The 26,663-nt window shown below is 36.5% G+C and overlaps 1 protein-coding gene across 1 annotated transcript in view; it reads right to left on the bottom strand.

Moving 5' to 3' along the window:
* Positions 1-691: 691 nt before the first annotated feature.
* LOC146157706 (uncharacterized) overlaps positions 692-26,663 on the bottom strand; it is a 41,768-nt gene continuing 15,796 nt past the window's right edge. Inside the window, exons 8-11 of the mRNA XM_083383596.1 lie at positions 17,096-17,251; positions 9,391-9,546; positions 6,895-7,056; positions 692-742 (exon numbers count right to left, since the gene is read on the bottom strand). Of these exons, the coding sequence (XP_083239722.1) occupies positions 692-742; positions 6,895-7,056; positions 9,391-9,546; positions 17,096-17,251 (525 nt within the window). The remainder of the gene's footprint in view (positions 743-6,894; positions 7,057-9,390; positions 9,547-17,095; positions 17,252-26,663) is intronic.

The raw sequence follows: 26,663 nt of genomic DNA, 5'->3' as shown, positions 1-26,663 counted from the left end.
TGGTTGGTCACCAGCGGAGCTGTCGATGGGGAGAAGAGTGAGATCAACGGTGCCAGGACTCCCACAACATCTGGTGCCACAATGGCCTTATCTAGACTCGTTTCGCAGCGCGGACGAGCAAGTAAAACGTCGTCAAAAGCGAGACTTCGATAAACGTCATCGCAGTCGAGATTTGCCGTCTCTATCTCCAGGCACTTATGCTTGGATAAATCACGATAACGCATGTAAAGAGTGTACTGTTGCCTCACAATGTGATAATGTACCACGTTCGTATGTTGTTGATGATGGTGCTAGAATGCTACGCAGAAATAGACGCGATGTAATTCCTATCCCTGTTGAACCTGTATATACTCGTTCTGGTCGTTTGGTAAAGCCTCCCGAGCGGCTTAACTTATAAGTTTAACGTTCAACATTCTAGAAAGGGAGATGTAGAGTTGTTGTATAATACTGTGTTGTATAGGATTGTTCAGTGCGACCTTTATGACGTATTGCTGTGCCTGTATATAAGCGCCACTCTTGCAGTACTTCTGTTATTCATTACTTGTGTTCTAATACGTCGCTGTGTGTCACGTACCCTGCCAGTAAATACTACAATTTACATGTTTTTTAGCTACTGATTTTTGAAGTTAAATTACATTGTAAAGAATTTAAAAAATAAAAATGCAAAACTTTTTTTGTGTGCTTAAAGTGTCTAGTGGCCTTTGATGCCATCGAGTTCGAAGTTGGTGTCGCTGGCCCAATTCTGAAAAAAAATACAAGTTGGTACAATGGCGACCATGAGATTTGGAACAAATTAAGAAAAACGAAGATGTGTTCAAAAGGTTACCGATTTAAGTTAATGTAGGCGAAAAAATATTGAATTAGGTAGCAGTATCTAGATTGAATTAAATTCATAGGGTTCGGGTAAACTGGTAAAGCATGGGCTAATAAACTAGTATGGGAACTCAGTAAATCTCACAATGTGTAAAGCAAAAAAAAGTTGGTACAATGGCGATCATGGGACGTAGCAGTATCTCCTAGGGTTTGTGTAAAACATAGCCTAATCAACTAGTATGGAAACTCTGTAAATCTCACAATGCATGTTTCAGTTGCTGAAAATAGGGGCAGTCGATGCCTTTCGAAAGAGGTGGTATGAGAGACCCAACCTTGAAACTCATAGAAACTTTTTTAAATGAGAGAAAGCATAGTAAAAATAGAAAGAACCCTTTCTAATCCGTCGATGCCTGTATGCGGTGTCCCACAAGGTCGTATATTAGCACCTCTCCTCTTTCAAATCTACATTAATGACTTACCAATAAACTCAAATATAAATTGTAGTTTATACGCAGATGATACTGTTATTCATATCTCCCATAATAACATAAAACAACTTAAAAAATAATTCAAATTATTATAGAAAAAATTGACCACTGGTTTCGGGCTGACAAACTATCAATTAATCATTCTAAAACACATTACTTGGTAACCAATTCAAATTTGGAAATAGAAAATCAATTCAGTATTAAAATAACAAACTGAGAAAGGTCAATTCAGCGAAATAATAGGCCTCATCATAAATGATAAATTGTCATTCAAACTTCATATTAAAATGATTGAACAAAAGATTTCTAGGGGAATTTGGACCATAAATGAAATCTTATTTAGACTCTCATGCACTTCGCCTTTTATATAATAGCTTAATCAATACTCATCTTCGATATTGTGTCGTAACCTGGGTAGAGCTTATCCAACTAAACTAAAACATCTTGAAGTATTACAGAATAGGGCAATTCGAATTTTAAGCAGCACCCTCCCAAATACTTCCATACCCATAATACAAGGCTGCGGGATAAACAAAACTATTTCCAAGTCGGCGCCTCCACTAACTCAGGAAGAAAAACTATAGGATTTTTAGGCCAAAATATTGGGCGAATTTGGAGATAAATATTAAACTATTACCATACAAGTGATTTGTTAAGGCAGTTAAACTAATGTTGTTGAACTCTTACCACGAGGGAACGTAAACACAAAATCAAAACAAACCAAGTATTTTAGATAAGAAAAAAAAACACTAGTTAAAATTTTAGGTACAAAAACACTGCGTGCAATCAGTTCTGCATCAATAGTTGTTATAAATCATACCATTTATTTCTCAGACAACTTTGGATTTTACGTGAAAATAAAACGTTACGAAAATCAAACTGAATAAAATAAAACAATGCAGTGAAGTTGAATGTTGACAAGGTAATTACAAACAACAGTAAAGTATAAAAATATCGATTTAATAAGAACAAACAAGACGCTAAAATGCGTGGACAGCAAAGACCGGGGCGGCCATCAAGCAAGCGAGGTCGTCATTCTCGTCGAAGCAAAGTTGTGAAGCGACGTTTGGCTTTGGCACAAACTCACTTATTACAAGGCAGCGAGCAAAACGGCAAAGCGCTTTGGGGAGACGAGCGCTCGCTCAAATAAACACGGCTGTGGTTTTGGGAAAGAGTCGGCCAAACATGAACAAAACAAAAGTAACGGCGGTCAATAAAAGAGGGATGACGTCACATGTTGCATTTAAACGTCGATTAGAATACTAATTTCGTTTATACAAGTTTAGGTGAGAGAGGTGTTAGTTTTGAAACAAAAGCGACATTAGAAGGATGCTAAAGAAAAAACGCCTTTATGTATTGTTTAAGTTGCGATGAGACGCAAAGATGCCTTTCAACTAAAACCATTTTATCAAAATGGAACATACTAGAAACCCAATGAAAAAAACTAAAATTACGCACAATAGGAAAATAATACAAGGCGTGGCGTGTTGCCCCACCCCCTGGAACCGCCCCTGCCCCTCAGTTCACTTCCATCAACAGGAAAGCTGATAAATGTTTCGCATCACGGAGGGACGATTGTTGGTCGCTCGAAGCAATCCAAGATCAGTCGAACTTCATTAGCGAATTTCAAAACTCACTCTGTCTTCCTGCAAAACACAAGATGAATATTTAAAAGCTGATAAAAGTGTTTTTAACTAAAAGAAGAATTCCAACCGTCACATCTGTGTACAACAGTTGTAATCTAGCCCATCTGATGTTGTTGTATTTACATCGGGGGTAAATTAAAGAAGTGTTGTTAAACTGGGTCCGTAGGTGAGTTGAGACCCAACCCTTAACATCTGTCCCCCACAGTTTATCGAGAGTTTCCATATTAACAACAACTGTTTTGTAACTAACTTTAAATTAGAGCAAACATATTACTTAACTAATTTTCCTTGCTGAGAATGTTACTTCTCTTACATTAAGGCTATTATGTCACACTGTTCGTAATTGTGGTTTTATGCTGATTTGCATAATAACCATATTTCCAAAGTACCCTTAGAAGAGACCACCGATCAGTGTTTCTTAAGTTTTTACGTCATGGTGCACCTGTAGACCTCTAAACACGTGGTGGCGCACCTTGCGAGCGATATCAATTGAGTATACTAGAGCTTATATGTATAGTTTCAACGTAACAAATGCAAAATGCACAAAACAATCTATTTACATCACAGCGCCAAGTTGCACACAAAATTGACAATCGCTATTAACAGCTTAATTTAGTGTCATACATTTGCTCAGAGATGCAAGCGTCAGGTTATTAGAACTCAATCTAGTTTTTTTATAGTTTATCTAAAATTTCTAGGGTTTCCTTCAAACTAAAGAAAACTTTTTATTGACAAATATAGCTTTGTATCTAAAATAATTACAATATTGAAGGACATCTAAAAAAGTGACAACATTTTAAACAGTTTTACAATATATTTGTGTTACATCAGAATGGAAATGTTACGTCACACTCGATTTACAACATGGTACAAAGCTACCAAGACTGTGTTTAAGCATGTTTCCCAAGCCCCAGCGTTAGTTAATTTAATATAGGTATTTAGAAGTTTTTGTGGACCCCCGGTTGAGAACCACTGTTATAAACTATGCTAACAAACGTGTGCAACGTTCCAAGTAAAGACTTAAGTTTAACAATGCCAAATTTAGACAGAGTTCGCAAAATATCGCGTTTGTTGTCGCAGTAAGTAAATAAAAAAATAAATAAAACTAAGTACATTTCCATCATAAAGTAAAATTTTAATGTTTCCAACTAAGACTATTATGTTTAGGAACTTATTGATGCCTGTTTACGCGTAAAATTTAGGTAGAGTTCGCAAATTTACGAAGAATTGAATTTTTATTTTAAAGCCGTTTGTTAGCGATAGTGATTGAGGCCAAAGCCTAATGACTTCTTACAATGTGTTTACCCACGCAATACTTAGCAGAGTTCGCGAAATATTGCGTTTATTGCAGTAGTTAACAGTAAGCATTTGTTTTTTCAATGAGGATTTTTCTCACGTTTGACGCAGTTTAGCACCGGGATTACGTATTTGCTTAAACATGGCGCTATCAAGCAAGTCTAAGCAGTTGCTGCTGCAACCTAAAGTTTTACGTTTGGGAGTTATTCTCAATTGACAAACGTCACGGGTTTTCGTTACTTAGAAGATATTGCATGCTTAGCCAAGTGTTGTGCGCTATAGTTAACCGACTTCACATCACATGATTTGAAATTTCTATGTAGTGACACTCAAACGTTTAGGCATAAGCAAATTTGTTATGACATTTAAAAAAATATGTTTGCATTATTTATGTCATTTACAAAGATCTTACGAATAACCGGTAAATATTGTATTTAACCTGCGCCAGGTATTTCGTCCAGTAATGTATATATGTAGCGAGTGACGTAATGAGTCATAATTTACATTAAAAAGGTGACAAGCGAGAATTTGAAGATAATATAATAAACAGTATGGCAGAATGCTGGCGACTTGGCGACTATGTCGGCCGAAGAATCAGACAGAAAACCGAAGGAATTGTCCAAAAAAAAAATTTAAATTTAATAATTTTTTTTTTTGAATGATCGACTTTCCAATTAATTTTTTTTATAAATGTTGAATATGTAGGAACATTATGCACTAAAATTGGCAGGAAATAATTTTTTGTGGCATTCTGAAAAAAAGTACGAATCACATTGTTTAGCAGGAAAAAGCCAGTGTTGGGCAAATGTTTATTAGTTCAAAAAGTACTAAATTTCGATAGAACTGTTGTGTATTTGCAGTTATACTTGATTTGGCAAATACTTCTTCATTGAGTTAAAAAGTAATCATAAAAGTCGCGATTACTGTTAAATAGACAGGTATGATATCGCATGGGCAAAACGAGAATGTACTATATGCCATGTTGTTCCATCTAAGGCTTAAACTATATTTTGGGCTGTTTTAATAACGTGAACGCAAAAAATTATCGCGATTCGCGCGACTCTCTCAACTGTATCTGTTCAGCCAATGCATACTATGGCATGTCGCACTTCACTATGTGACTCTAATTTCGGCAAACAATTTCTACTAGTTTGGATTATGACACACTGTTATTTTATTAAAAATTTCTCCCAGTTTAAAAGAAAAAAATTATCCCAATTTTAAGATTTATTTTCTCGCTTTTCAATCTGACTTGCTGCATGTGTGCACATAAGTTCGCCCCAAAACATCGTATCTATGTAACAGTGTTAGAGTAAGAAAAGCAGCCTTGTGCACCCCGGGCTGTACTTCAGCATACCCAATATGTATTTCTTTGTGTCACAAAACATTTTGCGCCTGCGGCGCAAATTTTTCCTAATTCATTTAGTTCTTAATAATCTTGTTCATCGCCTAAACATGGCAAGGTTGATACATTTCTTTGACGAACACATCATTTAAGTTTAAGGACACGACCAACAAACCGAAGACTTTAGGCCAAAAATGCTTGTCACCAGAAGGCTGGCAGAATCTTGCTGATAATAAATATGTATTCTAAGTTTATTCCGCAAAATCTAGCTTATTTTATTGTAATTTAGGCTTGTCTATGTTTTTTCGCTGCAACTATACATTGGGTGACTTTATAAATTGCCTCACTAGACCAATTGTGTGTCAAGATTTATTAGGCCAATAAATATTTGAATGTTTGTGGGAATACCAACACAACAAAGTTTCACCTTTAAAGTTCGTGTGTAGGTTAGTCGTGAAAAGTTGTGATGGGAATTAACATAAACCGTTGTTATTAAAAGTACATGATTAAACAAACACATTGTTTTCGCATTATATTTCTATATTTCGTTGCTTAACTTCCAAATATATATTTTATCGTATTTGCTGTAACCTCCTAATCACCATTATAATAGTTTATTCGCATTATTACTAGTTTACTTCGGATATTCAATAACTTGTCAAAAAAATATTTTTAAATTTGTTTCTAATATCAACGCAAATAATATCCCGGATGTTATTAACATGAGCTCGCAATATTTTGTTCAAGTTGTTTCGTCCCATCAATGGACCTACTGTTACGTCATAAGCACACAATGCACATTTTGTCCGAGGTACAAACGTCACAAAATGACGCGAATTGAGACGAAACCGTGTTTTTATTTGGTTGCGCATATTTTTGTGTTAATCCTGATATTCTGGGCGAATTTGGTAAAAACACGTCAATAAAGTGCGGCGCTGTGACGAAATAATAAGCTTTACTTCCAAGTAAGATTTATTTTATAAACGCCGAAAACAAAGAAGTTTATTTCAAGTGTTTAGTGTTTTTTATCTTAAGTTTCGTAAAAGATTTTTATACTGTTTGCCGCATGTAAAGTTTTTACATTTGGTAAAAGTTCAAGAAAAGCACATTACAACATGAAATCTCTCATGCAGCTAATCTTTCTACAACTTCCAGCCCCTTATTTATTTTTATATATATTTCGCCGCTAGTGGGCGCTGTTTGCTGCGTTGGGAGTTGGATAAAAATGTTTAAAACTGTTTGACCTTGGTGATAATTAAGTTGACCTTGACTTCTGGTGAAACATTAATTTGTTGTTGTTACTCACGTCAAGTCCAAGTTCTCTCAGTTTCGATCTGATCACCTCCTCGCCTTCCTCAGTGAAGCCACAATCACCGACCCACAACTGCTCGATGTTTGAGAGGACGCGAGAAAGCTTAAGAGCTCCTTCGTCCCCGATGCGGTTCCTACTCAGATCCAGCTCCTTGATCTGAAACAACAAATTGACGAGCGAGGTTAGATTTTGAAAGTGAGCCACAAATTCAAGGCACCAAATAGCTCCTGGTGATAATGTTCAGCACCTTAATGTCAGAGTTCATCACTTACCGAAACGGCAACTAACTGATATTTAGAGTTTTTTAGATATGGCAGTGAATGTTAATATATCGGGGAAAGAGAAGTGGAATATGATTCAAAACAAAATAAATATTCAAACAACCAAGTAGATAGTTTAAATATGATGAATGTGAAGTGACATACCGAGTGGTTATAATATGTTACCGACAAAAATAGGTTTTGTGTGGCCACGTAAAAATAAACACTGTTGTATGATATTTGTTTTATCAGTTGGTGGCTTTGGCAAATTATAATTTTTGTGTTTGTTGCAAACTTAAATGGCCTCGAAAGATCACAATTTGACAACAGCAACATTTTCTTACTGTGTTCCCACCTCAGCATTTAAGCAAATAATTTTTTTTTATTGAGACATAAAACTTGAACTTAGGTCGTACGTTTGCTATGGACGGTTTCTTTTGCAAGGGAATTTGAAATCTCTGCACCTGGCATTGCACGTTAGGTCTCGCCCAACGGCATTTGACCGACAATTAATATTATCGGCAAGTAATTGGCCGCCCGAAAAAACGCTGACGCCGCACTACATGGCTACATATAAAGCAGCACAGTTAATGTTTCGCCAGAGCGACAGGCCTTTATCTAAACTTGGCACCCACGTTCGTAGGATTAGGCGTAACTGCGATAAACAAATAAAAATTAACCGATATTCTACTTTAAACATCCCTATACTGACGGGTCAAAAAACGTGTCTGAAAAATGAGTTACAAAACGTTACAAGAAAGTTTTACAGTCATAATAACTGGCAATTGATAAAAGTGGTGGCATTTTGGTTTTGCAATACCTAGCTAAAGAGTTGTGCCCGTGGCCAGCCTAAAATGTTTTGTGTGGTCAAATATTTTGAACTAGTGAGAGTATTTGGTTTGATGCACCGCCTATCGATGCAGAAAAAAAACAAGACACGCTGAGTAGGTAAAAGTTGAGGCTGAAGCTGGTACCTCACAGCGATAAATCGACTGTATATAAAACATAAACAAATAACTATTTACTACAAATCCGTAATGACACTACGATTAAAATTCCATTATTCGCTTCCCGCCAGCGAGGCTCGTTACAACTTGATCGCTTTTTCCAGTCCAGTGCATCAACTGCCGTATCGAAGACAAATAAATATGAAAGCTCAAACCGTTTCGAGCAGCAACTGACTGAGTTTTATCGCAATACTCAAAACCATTCAGATAGCAGAAACAAAATAACTAAAAATATTAAAGCTACATTACTAAAAGTACAGCAAACATAATAACTATATCGTCTGTGACGTAACAGTCTATGACAATTGAAGGTGTGGCGTGCCTGTGATTGTTGTGGAACTGTTCATAAATGCTACCAACAAATTAATTATTAGGAATACAATATTTATCTTTTTCGGGGGTAGAGTTTTAGGTCTTTTTTCTTGGCCCCTGTCACCCCCTGGCTACGCCTATGCCCGTGGCTCCTCAATTACCGCTACGTGGCCGAAAACCCTGGGTTAGTTACAGAAATATTTTAATTAGTTAATGCAGTATTTATAAACTTAACAGCATTAAGATTTTAAAGTTGTTACCCTTGGGCTACACGGCAGTGGGTACATATTATTGGTGAATTTGACCCATTGGTTAATTATTATTATTTATTTAGGACGGTCTATTTATTTAGTGAGATGGTTTACCACAGCTGACACTTTGTGGGTGAATCGGTCGACACAAAACACATTTACAATTAAGGGCACTAAAGCGGTGGAGGTAAAGTAGCAAACATAATAACATGCCACACATTTTTCGTCACGTTTGTTTGGCTAAGGTACAGTTTAAATTATTATCTGCATGCTGAAGGTGCAGTAGCTAAAATCAAAATTGTGAAAAAACATAAAACAAAACAAAATTTTAAGAAATTTCGTTGGAAAGGTAAAGTAGCAAAACGTTTCAATGTTTGATTTAATGTGACATAAGTGTAGGAACAGTTTAAAATCACTACCCTCGTATCAAAGGTGCAGTAGCAAAACACGACTATATGTATATATTATCTTTGATAAAAATTACCAATATTATCCTGGCTAATGAGTGTATGTGAACCTAAGAGAGCCGAAAAAAACGCATTTTATTTTTACTTTTTGCCAAATTTTAAATGGAATATTTCTATTAAATTTCACGAACTTGCTTGTTTGGCTACTGTACCTCTGACTACTTATCGAGAATCAATTTTAAAAACCACCTACTTTGCAATCTTTGTTCTTGATGGCGTCGGTGAGTGGACTGATGTCTGTGATGCCACAATCACTCAACACCAACACCTCCAACTTGTGAACAATCTCCGACAAACTTTTCACTCCGGCGTTTTCGATTTGGTTGTCGCTGAGGTAAAGCTCCTTCAACTAATTCATAGAAACATAACGTCGTGAGTTTAAATATTTCTTTTCAATGTTTCGTTGAAATAAATTATTTTGTACAAAGAGCGAAACAAAATCTCAAGTAATTTTGGACGAAAATATACAAGTACCAAAAACACCGCAAAAAGTTTTATTGTTTGACTTAAGGTGACGTCAGGGAAGGTACAGTTTAAATTATTACCCGCATATGTATTAGATATTTGAATCAATTACCAAATATTTTTAATAATGGAGTATTTATAAACTTAAGCTATTTACCCGGCTAAAAAGTAGTTTCAATTAATGTTTAATCACTAATGGGTGAGGGTGTATATGTTCGCAAGCAAGCCAAAAAAATATTTTACTTTTATTTCGAAAAAAACATTCTCTTAAGTTTATAACTAAACAAATTTCAAGTAATTTTGACCGAAAATTTAAGGTAAAGTAGCAAAACATAGCAATGTTTGATTTACTGCAGAGGTGTGCATGTTGAAGAAAACACAAGTGTGGGCGGCCGTACGTTGATACAAATTTTGTCAACTCAATAAAAGTTGGTTTGTGAAACTGACCTAACAGTACACATGTTTTTAAATATAGTCTTAATGCGTCAAGTCTCCTTCTAAAAAACCTCTTGCCATTTTGAAACCCTTTTTCCGCTTCGCGCGATTGACGTTAATCAGTTGCAAATGCAAAGGCGTTCACTTTGGGTCGCGACAATCTTTAAATTTATGTATAGCGGCGTATTTTTGTTACGATTTATGGTTTGCATAAGCACACAAAGGGAATGTGACATCGCTGCCTCTGGTTTTTATTGCAGCGCTAGTATTGTCAAACAATATTTTTTTTAAAGGTTTATATAACGTCACACAGGTCCAGGATTAGGCTTGTACCTGTAAGACAGTGGTCGGCAAACTGTGGCCCGATGTGCACCTTTTTGCAATTTTTAGTGGCCACAAGTTATTTTTTAATATTTCGGTCATATCATGTAGTTGTTGGGCCGCGTAATAACCGAACATTCATTGCACTGTATTTTATTACGGGTGGTTAAGAGTTTTTGTTTTGGCTTATTGTTGCATCACAGGTCAGCCAGGGCAGCCAGGCCATCCACCACCCGAGCTGATTGACACCAACTCGCGACTGTGGCTTCGGCGAGAAATGTAATTAGTTGGTGTAGGACAACTTGTGTTAAGCACCACTACTAAGCGAAATATTACTTAGAGCCAGTTATTTCCTTTAACACTAAGGCGCAAATACATTCAACACTACACAAATAATAAGGTTTTTCGAAGTCACGTTCGCAGCTCGTAATAATGACTCTTTGTCCCGTTTTAAAAACATCGCCATTGCTGCAGTGGTAAATAGTTGAGGTTTATTTTTAACTTAAACGTTGTTAATTAAAAAAAAATGTTTAACCCGGTCGTTGACGCAATTTGAAAAAGGTTATTGGACTTGTGATTTGCCCAGCGATAAAATAATCAACTTTTTTGTATTTATTGAATTGTTTGTATTCGAAAATTACAAGCAATTACTGCAGTTTTTGGTAACAATAACTTTAATTGCAAATGTCTTATAATAATATTTTTAAGCAGTGTTTTTTAAAATGTTTTCAGGGAGCGCAACGGCCCAATGAAGTTTAGATACGAAACGAAACCATTGCGGACGCCCTTGGAAAATAGAAACGACCCACTATGGGCGTCACGCAGCACAGAACTCTGGTGCATATGGTTAACTTTGTAAATAAATGGTTTAGTTGTAAATTTACAATTGTTTTGTCATTATTTGCTGTTCAGTCAGTAACTATAGTGTTGTTAGGCGAAATGCGGTGTTTTGTTTGTGGCGCTAAGCAACCTGCGGTCAAACGTCTCAAGCAAAAAAACACCAGAATACGAAAAAAAGAGAGCGCGAGGATTTTTAGAAAAATGGAAAACAGTCAGGCCATAGAGCATTTTGAGAAAATAAAACATTGATCGACTTCCAAAAAATTATCGAAGGGTGCAAATCTTTTAAGTGAGTCGATTGCTTATCACGAGCAAAGTGAAGTCCATGCATTAGCTCGTTCGTGTTATGAAGGGCAAAAATCACCAGCGACAGCTCCTGCTCTAATAGCATTCAATCAGCTTAATGAGCAATACAGCAAAAGAATGAGCGATTTATTGAGAAACGCTCACGCACAGAAGACCGATCTGCCATTACTGCTGGCTGTGTGAACTAGGACAGCAGCATTACGGAGCAGACATCCGTTCATGTCAGAAAAGAAATGTGGCGTTTCAGCTTATTAAAGGGTTTGCAGCCTAGCGTTGTAAGAATGAGCGATTTATTGAGAAACGCTCACGCTATTGCTAAGCACAGAAGACCGATCTGCCATTACTGTTGGTTGTGTGAACTAGGACAGCAGCATAACGGAGCAGACATCCGTTCATGTCCGCTATAGCGTTAGGGGCTTGGTGAAAACTAAGTTTGTCGCCTTCGGAAGCCCAGAAAGTCCAAATGCTGTAGGTATTTATGACAGTATTTTAAAATCCCTTTTAGAAGTGGGTATAAGCAAGGAAAAGATCACTTCAAGGTTAGTTGGCTTTGGCGGTGATGGAGCTAATGTAATGGTAGGAAAGAAATGTGGCGTTTCAGCCTTATTAAAGGGTTTGCAGCCTAGTGTTGTGGTTGTCCACTGCTTTGCACATCGTTTGCAGCTTTCCCTCAAAGACGCTATAAAACAGAACAAGCTTTACGAAAGTGTTCTGTTAATGGGGCTATACTATCCTTACCACAACAGCCCGTAACAGCGTCTAAACCTTAGACGGGCTTTTGAGGGCCTCAACCAATGTGCCTTAATGCCCACGAGAGTTTGTTGCACAAGATGGGTGGGTCATACTCTGCTATCAATCAAGAATGTTATACGAGGGTACAGCGCAATCCGCGCTCAACTTGGAGATCTTACAGCAAAGGAAATTATTTTTCGGTAAAAATTCTGATGTTATGTCTTTATAGCATTTACTTGCCGATGTGCTAACCCCGATTCATTCGTTATCGCTGTGTCTACAGTCTGACCAGGTAACCCTGGCTGATGTGAGGGAAAAGTTTGACATAACATTAGATGTTCTTCGCATTCTTGAAGAAAGGGAGTTTTCTACAACAAACGTATACTTTTCAGTTTACATCGATAATTCCCAAGACTGTGTTTTTTAAGTTAGTAAATTCATATTTTAGAAATGGTGCTTTTCTAAACAAATATTACGAAGAAGTTAATTAAGAGGAAACATTTAATGGGGAAGAAATGCGTGACATGCCGATTACTGAACAGGTCAGCAAATCTAAAAAGTCCTTAGTTGAAGAAGTAATTTATGCGCTAGAAAAAAGATTTTCTGTTGGAACTGACAGCTTCGTATCAGCCACAGCGATTGCAAGCTTCCCAAGATGGCCTTCGTTTGACAAAGTAGAAATTCGAAGTAACTGGTTATGGAATAACTACAGTTTTAAGTTTTGATTATTTCTCATATTTTGCAGTATTTGGAGATAAAGAAGTGCAAATGATCTGTACACACTATTCCACATTGCTCGTAAGCGCTGGAATAGATAGTGTTAGCGTGGCAGAAAAATGGCAGCTGCTAAAGATGCATTTATGCAGACGGTATCAGCGTCAATCTAAAAATATATTGTATTTTAGTAATTGCAGTATTTTACTTAGATTCAAGGAATCGGTCGCGAAACTATCTTGGGATGAGGTTGGTCGTTCATTTGGTGACGATTACAGCAACATTTTTGTTCTTTGATTTACTGATTTGTTTGCGGCTAGTTCTTCCGAAAACGAGCGTGGATTCAGCAACATGAAATTGACGAAAACTTGTTTGAGGAACCGTCTAGCCCAGTGGTTCTCAAAAGGAGCCACTTGGCTCACTTAGGGGGAATTTAAAATTTTTGTGAGGAAAACTATAAGACTTAAATTAAAGTATACGTGAAGACTAAATGCTGCTTTAACTGTGACGCCATAAGGAGTCTGTCTGGTTTACAATATCTATATTGTTTCGTCACAGTAAGTAAAGTTTAGTAGCACCAGGTGTCTGTTTCACACTGTTTAAGCAAACACTTCTTCTATTTCCCACTATATATTGATTGCTTGACATTTGCTAAACGCGGAGAATTTCGTGCATAACTGAAATATTGTGAATATTCCTTTTTTGATTTTTGTCGGGGAGGAATTAACGGTGTTTGAGTCTTTAAGGGAGGAATATGAAAAAAACTTGGAGAAGCACTGGTCTAGCCACTGATACGATGAACGACTTGACGATGGTGCAAATATGCTCCACTGATGTTACACAATTCGACCCACAACCAGTCATTAACGTGTGGCTAAATGGAGCTAAACGCCGCAGAAAAGTAACACAAAAAGAATCGCCATCAAGATCTGTGGTCGTTGACGCTGATTGCAGCTCGGATGAATACGACAAGGACAGTGATTGTGACCAAGCTACAATTGACAAATGTTGAAATGAAAAGTGCTCTCATTAGCTCGTGTAGCTCTCATATCAGCTTGTAAATATTGTCAGTGTTATTTTTTCACTAAAGATTGTAGAAAAAATATATTTAAGGAATTGTTTACATTCTTTACATTGATGTTTTACCGCTTTTATCTTTACTTGATTTTTACACTGATGATGGCATGAGTTATTGCTGAAATGTCTGTAAATTGCGAAATGTTGATTTTATCGAATATTATGGCTTTGGTATTTTTTTTTCTGATTGATAGCCGCTCGCCCTTAAATTTAATGAGCACCAAAGCGCTATGCATACTTTCGCATGTTGCGCCGCGGTGATTCATGAACTCTATAATAGCAATTTCAGTTAAATCACACTATTATTGGCGTTATTGCAAGGAAAATTCGAATGCTGTAAAACGATGAAGGGAAACATATTGTGGCGATCTATTCTGATCCTAACAAAGGTATACTTGCTGTCGTAGGGCCACAAATACTTAATATTTCCGTTATTTAGCAGTTAAACTTTAACTGATGGTTTTCATTATGACATCATAGACCTCTCTTGTGACGGTACGTAACATATTTTATATTTATATTTCTTAAACGTGAATAGGGGGCACAAAGTGTTGTTTTATTGTGTAGTTGGTCTTAATACTATAGTATTATAGAGCATCCGGCTTTAAATATTGTTACTTTATAGATCTTATTGTTGGTTTCAACTGTTACTTCAATGGGCAGTGCCTCATGTTATTTTACTGGCGCGATGGTGGGTAAAGTAGCAAGTTTGGGTATAAGAAATAACTTTATTTCTCTTAAAGAATTTTCTGTGAAATGAACACATTTTTTATTCCAATTTCCCATATGAATTAACAACTCAAACTTGTACTAATAGGAACGAAATAACTTTGATAGGTCAGTTCAGTGGTTCTCAACATTTTATGCTTCGTGGCCCCCTTTGAAAGGCTCTCAACCCTCGTGGCCCCTGCTTAAAAATATCTAGCATTGTATTTACTGGTTTTCACTTCTCCAGGTTAATACCAAATTTAGCCATTAACCAACAAATAAAGGCACTTAGTTGCTCAAAAATTTAATAAATAAGTTATTTTAATTTAAGTTAACTAATTACTCATTACAAAGCTGGTTCCTGCCAAGGTATTTTTTATATTTGGCTCTATTGTGCACTCAGCCAAGCGAGTGATTTATGGATTTTTTACTTTTTTTACATGCATAACCTAGCTTAATATTAGGTCTCGACCAACGGCATTGACCAACAATTAATATTATCGGCAAGTAATTTGGCCGCCCGAAAAAACGCTGACGCCGCACTACATGGCTACATATAAAGCAGCACAGTTAATGTTTCGCCACAGCGACAGGCCTTTATCTAAACTTGCCACCCACGTTCGTAGGATAAGGCGTAACTTTCTGCGAAAAACAAATAAAAATTAACCGATATTCTACTTTCAACATCCCTATACTGACGGGGCAAAAAACGTGTCTGAAAACTGAGTTACAAAACGTTACAAGAAAGGTTTACAGTCATAATAACTGGCAATTGATAAAAGTGGTGACATTTTGGTTTTGCAATACCTAGCTAGAGAGTTGTGCCTGTAGCCAGCCTAAAATGTTTTGTGTGGTCAAATATTTTGAACTTGAACTAGTGAGAGTATTTGGTTTGGTGCACCGCCTATCGATGCAGAAAAAAACAAGACACGCTGAGTAGGTAAAAGTTGAGGCTGAAGCTGATACCTCACAGCGATAAATCGACTGTATATAAAACATAAACAAATAACTATTTACTACGAATCCGTAATGACACTACGATTAAAATTCCATTATTCGCTTCCCGCCAGCGAGGCTCGTTACAACTTGATCGCTTTTTCCAGTCCAGTGTATCAACTGCCGTATCGAAGACAAATAAATATGAAAGCTCAAACCGTTTCGAGCAGCAACTGACTGAGTTTTAGCGCAATACTCAAAAACCATTCACATAGCAGAAACAAAATAACTAAAAATATTAAAGCTACATTACTAAAAGTACAGCAAACATAATAACTATATCGTCTGTGACGTAACGGTGTATGACAATTGAAGGTGTGGCGTGCCTGTGATTGTTGTGGAACTGTTCATAAATGCTACCAACAAATTAATTATTAGGAGTACAATATTTATCTTTTTCGGGGGGAGGGTTTTAGGTCTTTTTTCTTGGCCCCTGTCACCCCCTGGCTACGCCTATGCCCGTGGCCCCCCAATTACCGCACCGTGACCGAAAACCCTGGGTTAGTTACAAAAATATTTTAATTATTTAATTCAGTATTTATAAACTTCACAGCATTAAGATATTAAAGTTGTTACTCTTGGGCTCACGGCAGTGGATACATATTATTGGTGAATTTGACCCATTGGTTAATTATTATTATTTACTTAAGGACGGTCTATTTACTGGTGCGATGGTTTACCACAGCTGGCACTTTGTGGGTGAATCGGTCGACACAAAACACATTTACAATTAAGGGCACTAAAGCGGTGGAGGTAAAGTAGCAAACATAATAACATGCCACACATTTTTCGTCACGTTTGTTTGGCTAAGGCACAGTTTAAATTATTATCTGCATGCTGAAGGTGCAGTAGCTAAAATCAAAATTGTGACATTAAAGAAAAAATTTAAGAAATTTCGTTGGAGAGGTAAAGTAGCAAAACGTTTCAATGTTTGATTTAATGTGACAAAGGTGTAGCTACAGTTTAAAATCATTACCCACGTATCAAAGGTGCAGCAGCAAAACACAAATATTTATTATCTTTGATAAAAATTAACAATATAATCATGCCAAATTATAAATTTATTATTTTTGTTAAATTTCACGAATTTGCTTGTTTGGCAACTGTAGCAAAAAATGGATTTAATCTTTGAATGAATTAACAAATATTTTTATGGAATGAGCTATTCACTCGGCTAATAAAGTAGTTTCAAATAATGTTTAATAACTAATGGGCGTATGTGTACTTGAGCTAGCCGACTTTTTGCTAAATTGGCTACTGTACCTCTGACTACTTATCGAGAATCAATTTTAAAAACAACCTACTTTGCAATCTTTGTTCTTGATGGCGCCGGTGAGTGGACTGATGTCTGTGATGCCACAATCCCTCAACCCCAAGTTCTCCAACTTGTGAACAATCTCCGACAAACTTTTCACTCCGGCGTTTTCGATTTGGTTGTAGCGGAGGTCAAGCAACTTCAACTAATTCATAGAAACATAACGTCGTGAGTTTAAATATTTCTCTTCAATGTTTCGTTGAAATAAATTATTTTGAACAAAAAGCGAAACAAAATCTCAAGTAATTTTGGACGAAAATATACAAGTACCAAAAATCACCGCAAAAAGTTTTATTGTTTGTTTTAAGGTGACGTCAGGGAAGGTACAGTTTAAATTATTACCCTCATATGTATTAGATATTTCAATCAATTACCAAATATTTTTAATAATGCAGTAGTTATAAACTTAAGCTATTTCCCCGACTAAAAAGTAGTTTAAATTAATGTTTAATCACTAATGGGTGAGGGTGTATATGTTCGCAAGTAAGCCAAAAAAATATTTTTACTTTTATTCCAAAAAACATTCTCATAAGTTTGTACCGAAACAAATTTCAAGTAATTTTGGCCGAAAATTTAAGGTAAAGGTAAAGTAGCAAAACATAGCAATGTTTGATTTACTGCAGAGGTGTGCATGTTAAAGAAAACACAAGTGTGGGCGGCCGTACGTTGATACAAATTTTGTCAACTCAATAAAAGTTGGTTTGTGAAACTGACCTAACAGTACACATGTTTTTAAATATAGTCTTAATGCGTCAAGTCTCTAGTAAACCTCTTGCCATCTTGAAAACCTTTTTTAGCTTCGCGCGATAAACTTTAATCAGTTGCAAATACAAAGGCGTTCACTTTTGGTCGCGACAATCTTTATGTATAGCGGCGTATTTTTGTTACGATTTATGGTTTGCATAAGCACACAAAAGAAATGTGACATCGCTGCCTCTGGTTTTTATTTCAGCGCTAGTATTGTCACACAATATTATTGTCAATGTTTATTATAACGTCACACAGGTCCAGGATTGTGCTTGTACCTTTAAGACAGTGGTCGGCAAGCTGTGGCCCGATGTGGAGATTTTTGCAATTTTTAGCAGCCACGAGTTATTTTTTAATATTTCGGTCATATTATGTAGTTGTTGGGCTGCGTAATAACCGAACATTCATTGTACTGTATTTTATTATGGGTGGTTAGGAGTTTTTGTTTTGGCTCATTGTTGCATCACAGGGCAACCAGGCCATCCCCCACCCGTGCTGATTGACACCAACTCGCCCGACTGTGGCTTCGGCGAGAAATTTAATTAGTTGGTGTAGGACAACTTGTGTTAAGCACCACTACTAAGCGAAATGTTACTTAGTGCAAGTTATTTCCTTAAACACTAAGGCGCAAATACATTCAACACTACACAAATAAAAAGGTTAATCGAAGTCACGTTTGAACTCGTAATAATGACTCTTTGTCCCGTTTTAAAAACATCGCCATTGCTGCAGTGGTAAATAGTTATGAGGTTATGAGGTTTAACTTAAACGTTGTTAATTAAAAAAAAATGTTTAACCCAGTCGTTGCCTTTGAAAAGTTTATTGGACTTGTGATGTACCCAGCGATAAAAAAATCAACTTTTTGTATTTATTTAATTGTTTGTATTCGAAAATTACAAGCAATTACTGTAGTTTTGGTAACAATAAGTTCAATTGCAAATGTCTTATAATAATATTTTTAAGCAGTGTTTTTTAAGATGTTTTCAGGGAGCGCAACGGCCAAATGAAGTTGAGATACGAAACGAAACCATTGCGGACGCCCTTGGAAAATAGAAACGACCCATTATGGGCGTCACGCAGCACAGAACTGTGGTGCATGTAACTTTGCAAATAAATGGTTTAGTTGTAAATTTACAATTATTTTGTCATTATTTGCGGTTCAGCCATATACCTGAACAAGTCAGAAAAAATCGTTGTTAAGTTTGATTATTTGTCATATTTTGCAGAATTTGGAGATAAAGAAGTGCAAATGATCTGTACACACTATTCCACATTGCTCGTAAGCGCTGGAATAGAAAGTGTGTTAGCAACATGAAATTGACGAAAACCTGTTTTCTCACTTGAAAGTATACTTGAAAGTACTGCGGAATTAATGAGCTAAGCTTAATAGGAAAGTAAAAATACATGTTTTAAAATTTTAAAGCACACGAGCATAAGGTAAGTTAAGAAATTAGCTAAATAGCAAACTTTACTCTCAGACACGAAGGAATTTTGGTTCCTCAAGAAATTATCAAATTTTAGATTTATCTTCGTATTTGACCCTAATTTACCCAATTTCTCGAGAAGTTGTGTCTCTAACACATTTCGGGAGTCGCTTAAATTAATTGTTATTTCTTTTTGGGTTTGGAGAAAAAAAAAAAGAAAAAATGTGATTTATTTTAAAAGAATTGGATTAAAACTAAAACATAGGCCAAAAAACTGATTTATTTAAAGGATTGAAGCCACTCTGTTCATGAATACTTTGATGCTTACTTTGTTGCCCAATTTAAACATTCTTTGCAATAAAGAAACAGAACTTTTATTTACACTGATGATGGCATGAGTTATTGCTGAAACGTCTGTAAATTGCGAAATGTCGATTTTATCGAATATTATGGCTTTGACATTTTTATTAAAATTACTAAAAACCCGTGTATTGTGTTCCAAATGTTTACATTGTTTTAAGCGTAAACTGCTTTATGTTTCATTAATTTGTTTATCCATGCTTGGAAATAAACGAACAGACTTTTATGAAAACTAATGTTTACGTATAGAAACCATAAGACAGGTTAACGATAACCCAAGAAATGACCGCGCTAGGACGGAAATTCGCAGACGGCTTGCCAACAAATTTGGCGAGTGGTATTTCGGCAGGCGGGCGAGTGCTGATTGTTAGCCGCTACCCAGACTGGCGAGTGTAAATTTTTGCTCATGAACAACCCTAAAGAACTATACTTTTTTCGCGTCACGAGCGAACTTTTATCCGTTTTAATTAAGTTCAATGAGCAGTTGAGCACCAAAGCGCTATGCATACTTTCGCATGTTGCGCCGCGGTGATTCAAGAATGCTACAATTGCAATTTCAGTCAAATTACACTATTAATGGCGTTATTTCAAGCAAAATTCGAATCGCTTTCTTATACGTAACGTACATAGGCGCCGAACTTTTAAAATTCCAGGGCGTTTTTTTAAATCAGTGCGAAATTCTTACAAAACAAAACGTAACTTGGGAAAGTGATTTAGCGCTTCTGCGTGTTAGCTGAATCGTACAAAAGAGCGGGGAAACGGATTGATCTACATCAGTGTTTCCCAACCTTTTTTACACTAGTGCCCCTTGCGCTCCATATTATTTCATATCGCCCCACCCCCCATCTTGCTTTACAGTAAAGTATTATTTTAATCGTTTTCTAACATTATACTGTCTGTACTTTTGTTTCGATGAGCTGTCAGTCATGTTTTAGGTTGACTAACATGCATTCACTATAGGAATTTACGTGAGCATGTGTATAAATTGAACTAAATTAATGGCGTAACTTCAAAAATAAGGCATGTAGGTAACAGGACAAGAGGACACAAAATTTACATACAATAATATTTCAGGGAGTCGAACCGGTACCGAACCGGGACTTTATGAACCGGGTTTGGATCGATTTTTTCCGAACCGTAACCGTTTTTTATAAGATTTTAAGGAGCTGAACGGGAACTGAACCAAATAATTTAAAAGAACATAAACCTTAGCCGAACCCGGACCTATAAGCACTCCAGCATGACGTAACAACTTGTATTTTACAGAGTCAAGTTACGCCATGTTCGAAATTTTATGAAAAAAATATAAATATAGATTAAATAAAAGGTTGATTTTTTATTTCTTTAGATATTTCAATATTGAGTTGCTGTTTTTTTAATAAGTCACGTAACTTAGATTAAATGACTTACAATTCAAAGATTATTCTCTACATTTATTGACCCACATTTTTAGATTTAACGCAACTTATATTGTATGCGAACCGGAACTTTATGAACCGGTTTTGAAATAACGATGGTCGAACCGGAGCTGAACCGGAACTTTCAAATTGCTCGAAACCGAAACCGGAACTGAACCGAATTCCGAAAAAATCCTTAAACCCGAACCGAACCTGAACCGGAAAGTCAAACGGTTCGACTCCCTGCAATAATTGCGTTAAGCTTTAAACACACTGGTGAATACTTCTTTGCGCTATTGCAATAAAAATGGCTGACAATTCAACATATAGTTTCATAATGCAATCCAGCTTGGCGCTAGCTGAACATAAAAGATTAAATCCTACTAGACATACATTATTTCACAAGGTTATGTTATTATCACGAAAAATTCAACTTTCTGCACCAAGACTTAAATCAGGTGTCGGCAACCTTTTATAGTCGCGGGCAAAACCAAACTCAGAAAGATCTTTGCGGCCGCACAAAATGTTAACTGAGAATTGTGTGATTGAAATGTTAGAACAACTGTGAATCAGGCGGGCCTCGGATATTTTTTGCGCTTAAAAACTTGTTTAATTACATTTAAGTGGCAGTAAAGTGTTGGCGCAAAGCGAGAAAAAAGCGTTTGTTTGGTTTTAAATTCGAGTCCACATCATCCATACTACTAATGTTATTGTAATAAAACTACTTTGAGGAAACGCGAAAACCTTTATAGTTTATCTAGTTGATGTTTGTTAACCTTTTAAAGTCCGGGCGCACCTGGCGAGCGAAGTGTGCGTGATTTTTTTTGGTACCGGAATTTCTTTTAAATTCCTTTAAAGTTTTTGTTACATTGCCGAAAAAAAAAAAAAAAAAATGTTAAAAAATATATGTATACCATTTTTGAATACATTTTCCGTTTGTCCGCGACGCACTTGACAGCCTTCCACGGCGCAACGGTAAAGAAGCGCTGATATATGACAGCTTCAAAACGTAAACAAACCGGAGGTAGAAAATAAAGCACATTGAAATTTTTCGCACTTGCATATTTAAAATAGTCAAAAAGTATTTAAAATGGACTGTGCCTAGTTTGTCAAAGAGGCGGTGGGTCGAATGCCCACAAAGGGGCGCTACCGCCCACGTTGGGAACTTCTGATCTACATGAAGCACATGATGCGCGTCAGCGTCAAGTACAAAATGGCGGAAACCCAGCGAAGTTTAATCCATGTTAACCGTGAACTCCCAGGCACCAATTATCGGATTTTGTTGATTGTCATCATAAATTTGTGGCGATATGTTGTGACCACATCTCTAAGGATACTCTATAACAGGGGTCGGCAACCTACGGCCCGCCGATGTAATTCATCCGGCCCGCCGCCTCTTTGACAAACTAGACACCAGCCCATTTCACATACTTTTTGACCATTTTAACTATGCAAGTGCGAAAAATTTCAATGTGCTTTATTTTCTACGCCCGGTTTGTTTATGTTTTGATGCTGTCTTTTGAACTAGATCAGCGCTTCTGTGCCGTTGCGCCGTGGAAGGCTGCCAAGCGCGTCTCGGACAAACTGAAAACGTATTTAAAATAATGGACATATATTTTTTATCATTTTTTTTTATTTTTGGCAATGTAACAAAACCTTGCAACAAATTTAAAAGAAATGTCGGTTTACCAAAAAAAAATCGCGCTTGCTTTGCTCATCATGTCTGCCCTAACTTAAAAGCTTAAAAAACGCTGAACTAGATTAACTATTAAGGTTATCGCGTTTTTCAATGTAGCTTTATTAGACTTTTCATTAGTAGTATGGATGATGATACTACTAACATTAGTAGTATGGATGACGACGTTTGGGCTCGAATTTTAAACAAACAAACGCTTTTTTCTCGCTTTGCGCCAACACTTTACTGCCACTTAAATGAAATTAAACACGTTTTTAAGCGCAAAAAATATCCGAGGCCCGCCTGATTCACAGTTGTTCTAACATTTCAATCACACAATTCTTAGTTAACATTTTGTGCGGCCCGCAAAGATCTTTCTGAGTTTGGTTTTGCCCGCGACTAGAAAAAGGTTGCCGACCCCTGCTCTATAATATGCAGTACTATTTTTAATAAACCTAATTCAAATGCTTAAGTTGTGTGGAAACGATAACTGTCTAAATATAACGATAATTATTTTGTGCAAATATTATTAAAAAACACCCATTACCTAATGTGTCCAATGTCCATATACCTATTCTAGCCTAATATGTATATATATATATTAAAATATTGGTGAAAATATATTTAATAGATAACTGTATGCAAGTAGATGAAATGTTATAATTTTAACAACAAATCGCGAAGTAAACGCCAACCCAAGAGATAGAAATTTGCTTAACACACTTATTAAGCGACTAACCTACCTCTTACAAACCACCGTCTTTAAAAAGTTACCACCGTCTTAAGACTGGCTTGTATTTTTTAAATTTTGAAAAAAAAAATTAATTTAAAAAAAATATATTAATATTCAATATTAATATTCGCCATAAAAATAAAATTAAAAATTTTAAAAATGTACACAAATTAACACAAAATAACACGTTGTTTTAATGGTAACGATGGGACGGGTGCACTTGCTTCTTTGCTATCAGCTCGGCTATGTTAACCTCTAACGAATCACTTTATTTGAGTGAAGCAATCACGAACAGTCTTAAAACCGTGACCGTATATAGCCCACAGTGTCAGCGCAGCAAGCTGTAAAAACGTAACTCTTATTAGCACAACGCAACACTATGACGTCACAATGGACAATTTAACTTGAAGCGTGCAATGACGTCAATGGACAACTAATAATCAACTTGGTTTGGAAAAGTAAGCTGCCTGAAAAGTTTATTAAACAAAAAAAATTCTTCTTCAGGAGCGTCGTGTTGATTTTTTGTTAGGTGCTTCGCGGTCCCAGGAAATTGTCTTGCGGCCCCCAAAAGGACCGCGGACCCCAGTTTGAGAAACACTGTCTTAGGCCAAAGCGTCATAAGGATTTTGAACTCCATAAAAATATAATTTAATAGATCAATGTGTTTTTGCTTAAAGCGCAATTCCTGTTTAGTCTTTGCAATACAGTTTTAATGCTTTGGAAAAAAACGCTACAAACTAACATTCGTAAACCAATCGTTTAACATGTTTGTGGCCCCTGAAGTAAACTAATAAGTTGTCCCGGTAATTAATTTCATATTTATTCTGTACCTTTAAAAACAGGGGGGGGGCGCGATTCTGTTTTAACATGCTTCCTTATATGGGAAACCACGCTACAAGTAAATGTTAGCCAGGGTATGGCATTGAAATCTTTATATCAATAATGTAACAAATACAAATTAATATATAAATAAATTAAACGAGACAACATGCTGATAATTACATGGAAGCACTTTACCTTGTGAGTCATTTTCCCGATTCCTTCGCAAATGTGTTCCCAACCTTGACTTGTCAGCTTGCAGTCCCTCAGAACCAACTTCTCGATTGTTTTGTCGACATGCTGGAGCATCCGCCCCAAAGCGTGGCATGAACTTGTACCGATGGGTTGGTCGCTAAAACGGTTAAAATCAGCCCTCACAGGGAAGTGCTTTGCGAAAGACTGGAGCACTGCTTCATTGCATTCTTGCAAATCAACAATCATTCCAATATCTAAACACAGTTTTCAACAAATATTAAAAAAGCAACAAAAATAACATTGTAGGTTGAACCAGCAATTGGCACTGTGACGTCACAAGTGTGAATTGTTCTAACAATGGTTGTTTAAAGCAGAAGTTCCAAATTTTTTAAACGAACTGATTAAATAAAAATATGTTCACGGACCGGCAAAAAATCACAATAAATAACAGAGATAGTACTTGTGTAAGATATTGTAATATTTCTGCCATGTAGGCGTCTTGTTTTTTGTTGTTGGGCAACTAACTTTTAAAATCGTAACTAAAAGTAAAAAGTTTACGTAAGTAGATCAACCCGGAGAAGAACTTGTTTCTAACGAAGTCATTTTTACACGAAGATATTTATTTAATGCTAGGTTATCCATAGATTGATGGTTTTATATTTTTACCGCCATCTACTTAATGTGTTTCTTTAATCGCGTTCACGGCTAAAGCTTGTAGCGCCTAATATGCTCACGTGTGTTTTACTTGTTTGAATACATATGTCCAGTGAAAATATAGCACAAAGTAAAATAAATGTTGTAAACTTACCAGTGGGGTATCGTTTGAATTGCTTTGAAAGGCGTTTGAATTGCTTTGAAAGGCGTTTGTAGAACATCTTAGCCTGGCCTGGAAATATATCAGGAAAATATATTTTACAAACATGTAAGTTTTTCTGTTGACAAACTTTCACTTTTCGCACTTTTAAGTCGCCCATCAAGCTTAATTAGATGCTGAGCAGGCGCGCATCTAGGATTTCAGTTTGGGGAGGGCCATGAATTTTTTTCAGATATGACGTCACAATTTTTTCAGATATGACGTCACAAAAGTATACCGTTGCGTGACGCCATAATTCAGGTAAAAATAACATCGGCTGGCCAAATAAACTAACTCCTGCAGAATAACGCGAAAAACAGACCTTTTGAAAGCACGAAAAAGTAATAAGGTTAGCCTCTACAGTGGGCCGGTTTCCTAGTTTGACCCGGTATGAAGAATATCGCTGAAAGACACTACCATGTCTATTGTCTACACATCTTGCTTTTTCCCGAAAAGGCGAGAGCAACCGCACATGCTTCCGAAAAAGCGCCGAGGCCACGTCGCAATAAAACCATAGCGTTGTCTGCTGCGGTAGCTGTGGTTCTTTCATGACACTTCTCTCAATTTTTAAGTTACTGTAGCTGGTTTTTGCCAGTAAGGTTGCTGAAATGAGCAAAACTCTATGCAGAGTTAATCCAAACACTAGATAGGTTACACAAGGGTCGGCAACCTTTGTGTAGTAGTCGCGGGCTCAAACCAAACTCAGAAAGGTCTCTGCGGGCCGCACAACATATGTTAAATGAGATTTGGTGTTATTACAACTTTATAACAATTGTGAATCAGGTGGGCCAACTGCTATTAAAAAAGTGTAATAAAACTACTTTGAGAAAACGCGATAAATTTTATAGTTAATCTATTTTAGTGTTTGTTAATCATTTGGGGCACACCTGGCGAGCGAAGCGCGCGCGATTTTTTTGGTACACCGGTATTTATTTTAAATTTCTTGTTTTTGTTACATTTAAAAAAATGGTTAAAAAATATTTGTCGATTATGTTTGAACACGTTTTCCGTTTGTCCGCGACGCACTTGGCAGCTTTCCACGGCGCAACAGTAAAAAAACGCTAATCTAGTTCAAAAAGAGCATCAAAACGTAAACACACTGGATGTATAAAGATCATTAGCGCGAAGCGCGAAAATTTTTTGCATTTACACTTAAAATAGTCAAAAAGTATTTAAAATAGACTCGTGTCTAATTTGTCAAAGAGGCGGCGGGCCGGATGAAGTATATTGGCAGGCTGGTTCTGATACAGATTTGCATTAACAACAAAAAAGCTTTTAATTGTACTTGGATATAAGTTAGTTATTATATAGTCGAGGTTAGCGTACGGCAGGCTGGCAGAATCTTGCCAGATTT

The sequence above is a fragment of the Ascidiella aspersa genome, chromosome 3 (genome assembly GCF_963924565.1).
Source record: "Ascidiella aspersa chromosome 3, kaAscAspe10.2, whole genome shotgun sequence".
Classification (NCBI taxonomy): Eukaryota; Metazoa; Chordata; class Ascidiacea; order Phlebobranchia; family Ascidiidae; genus Ascidiella; species Ascidiella aspersa.
The sequence above is the reverse complement of the archived record's forward strand: the minus strand, read 5'-3'. Positions and strand labels throughout refer to the sequence as shown.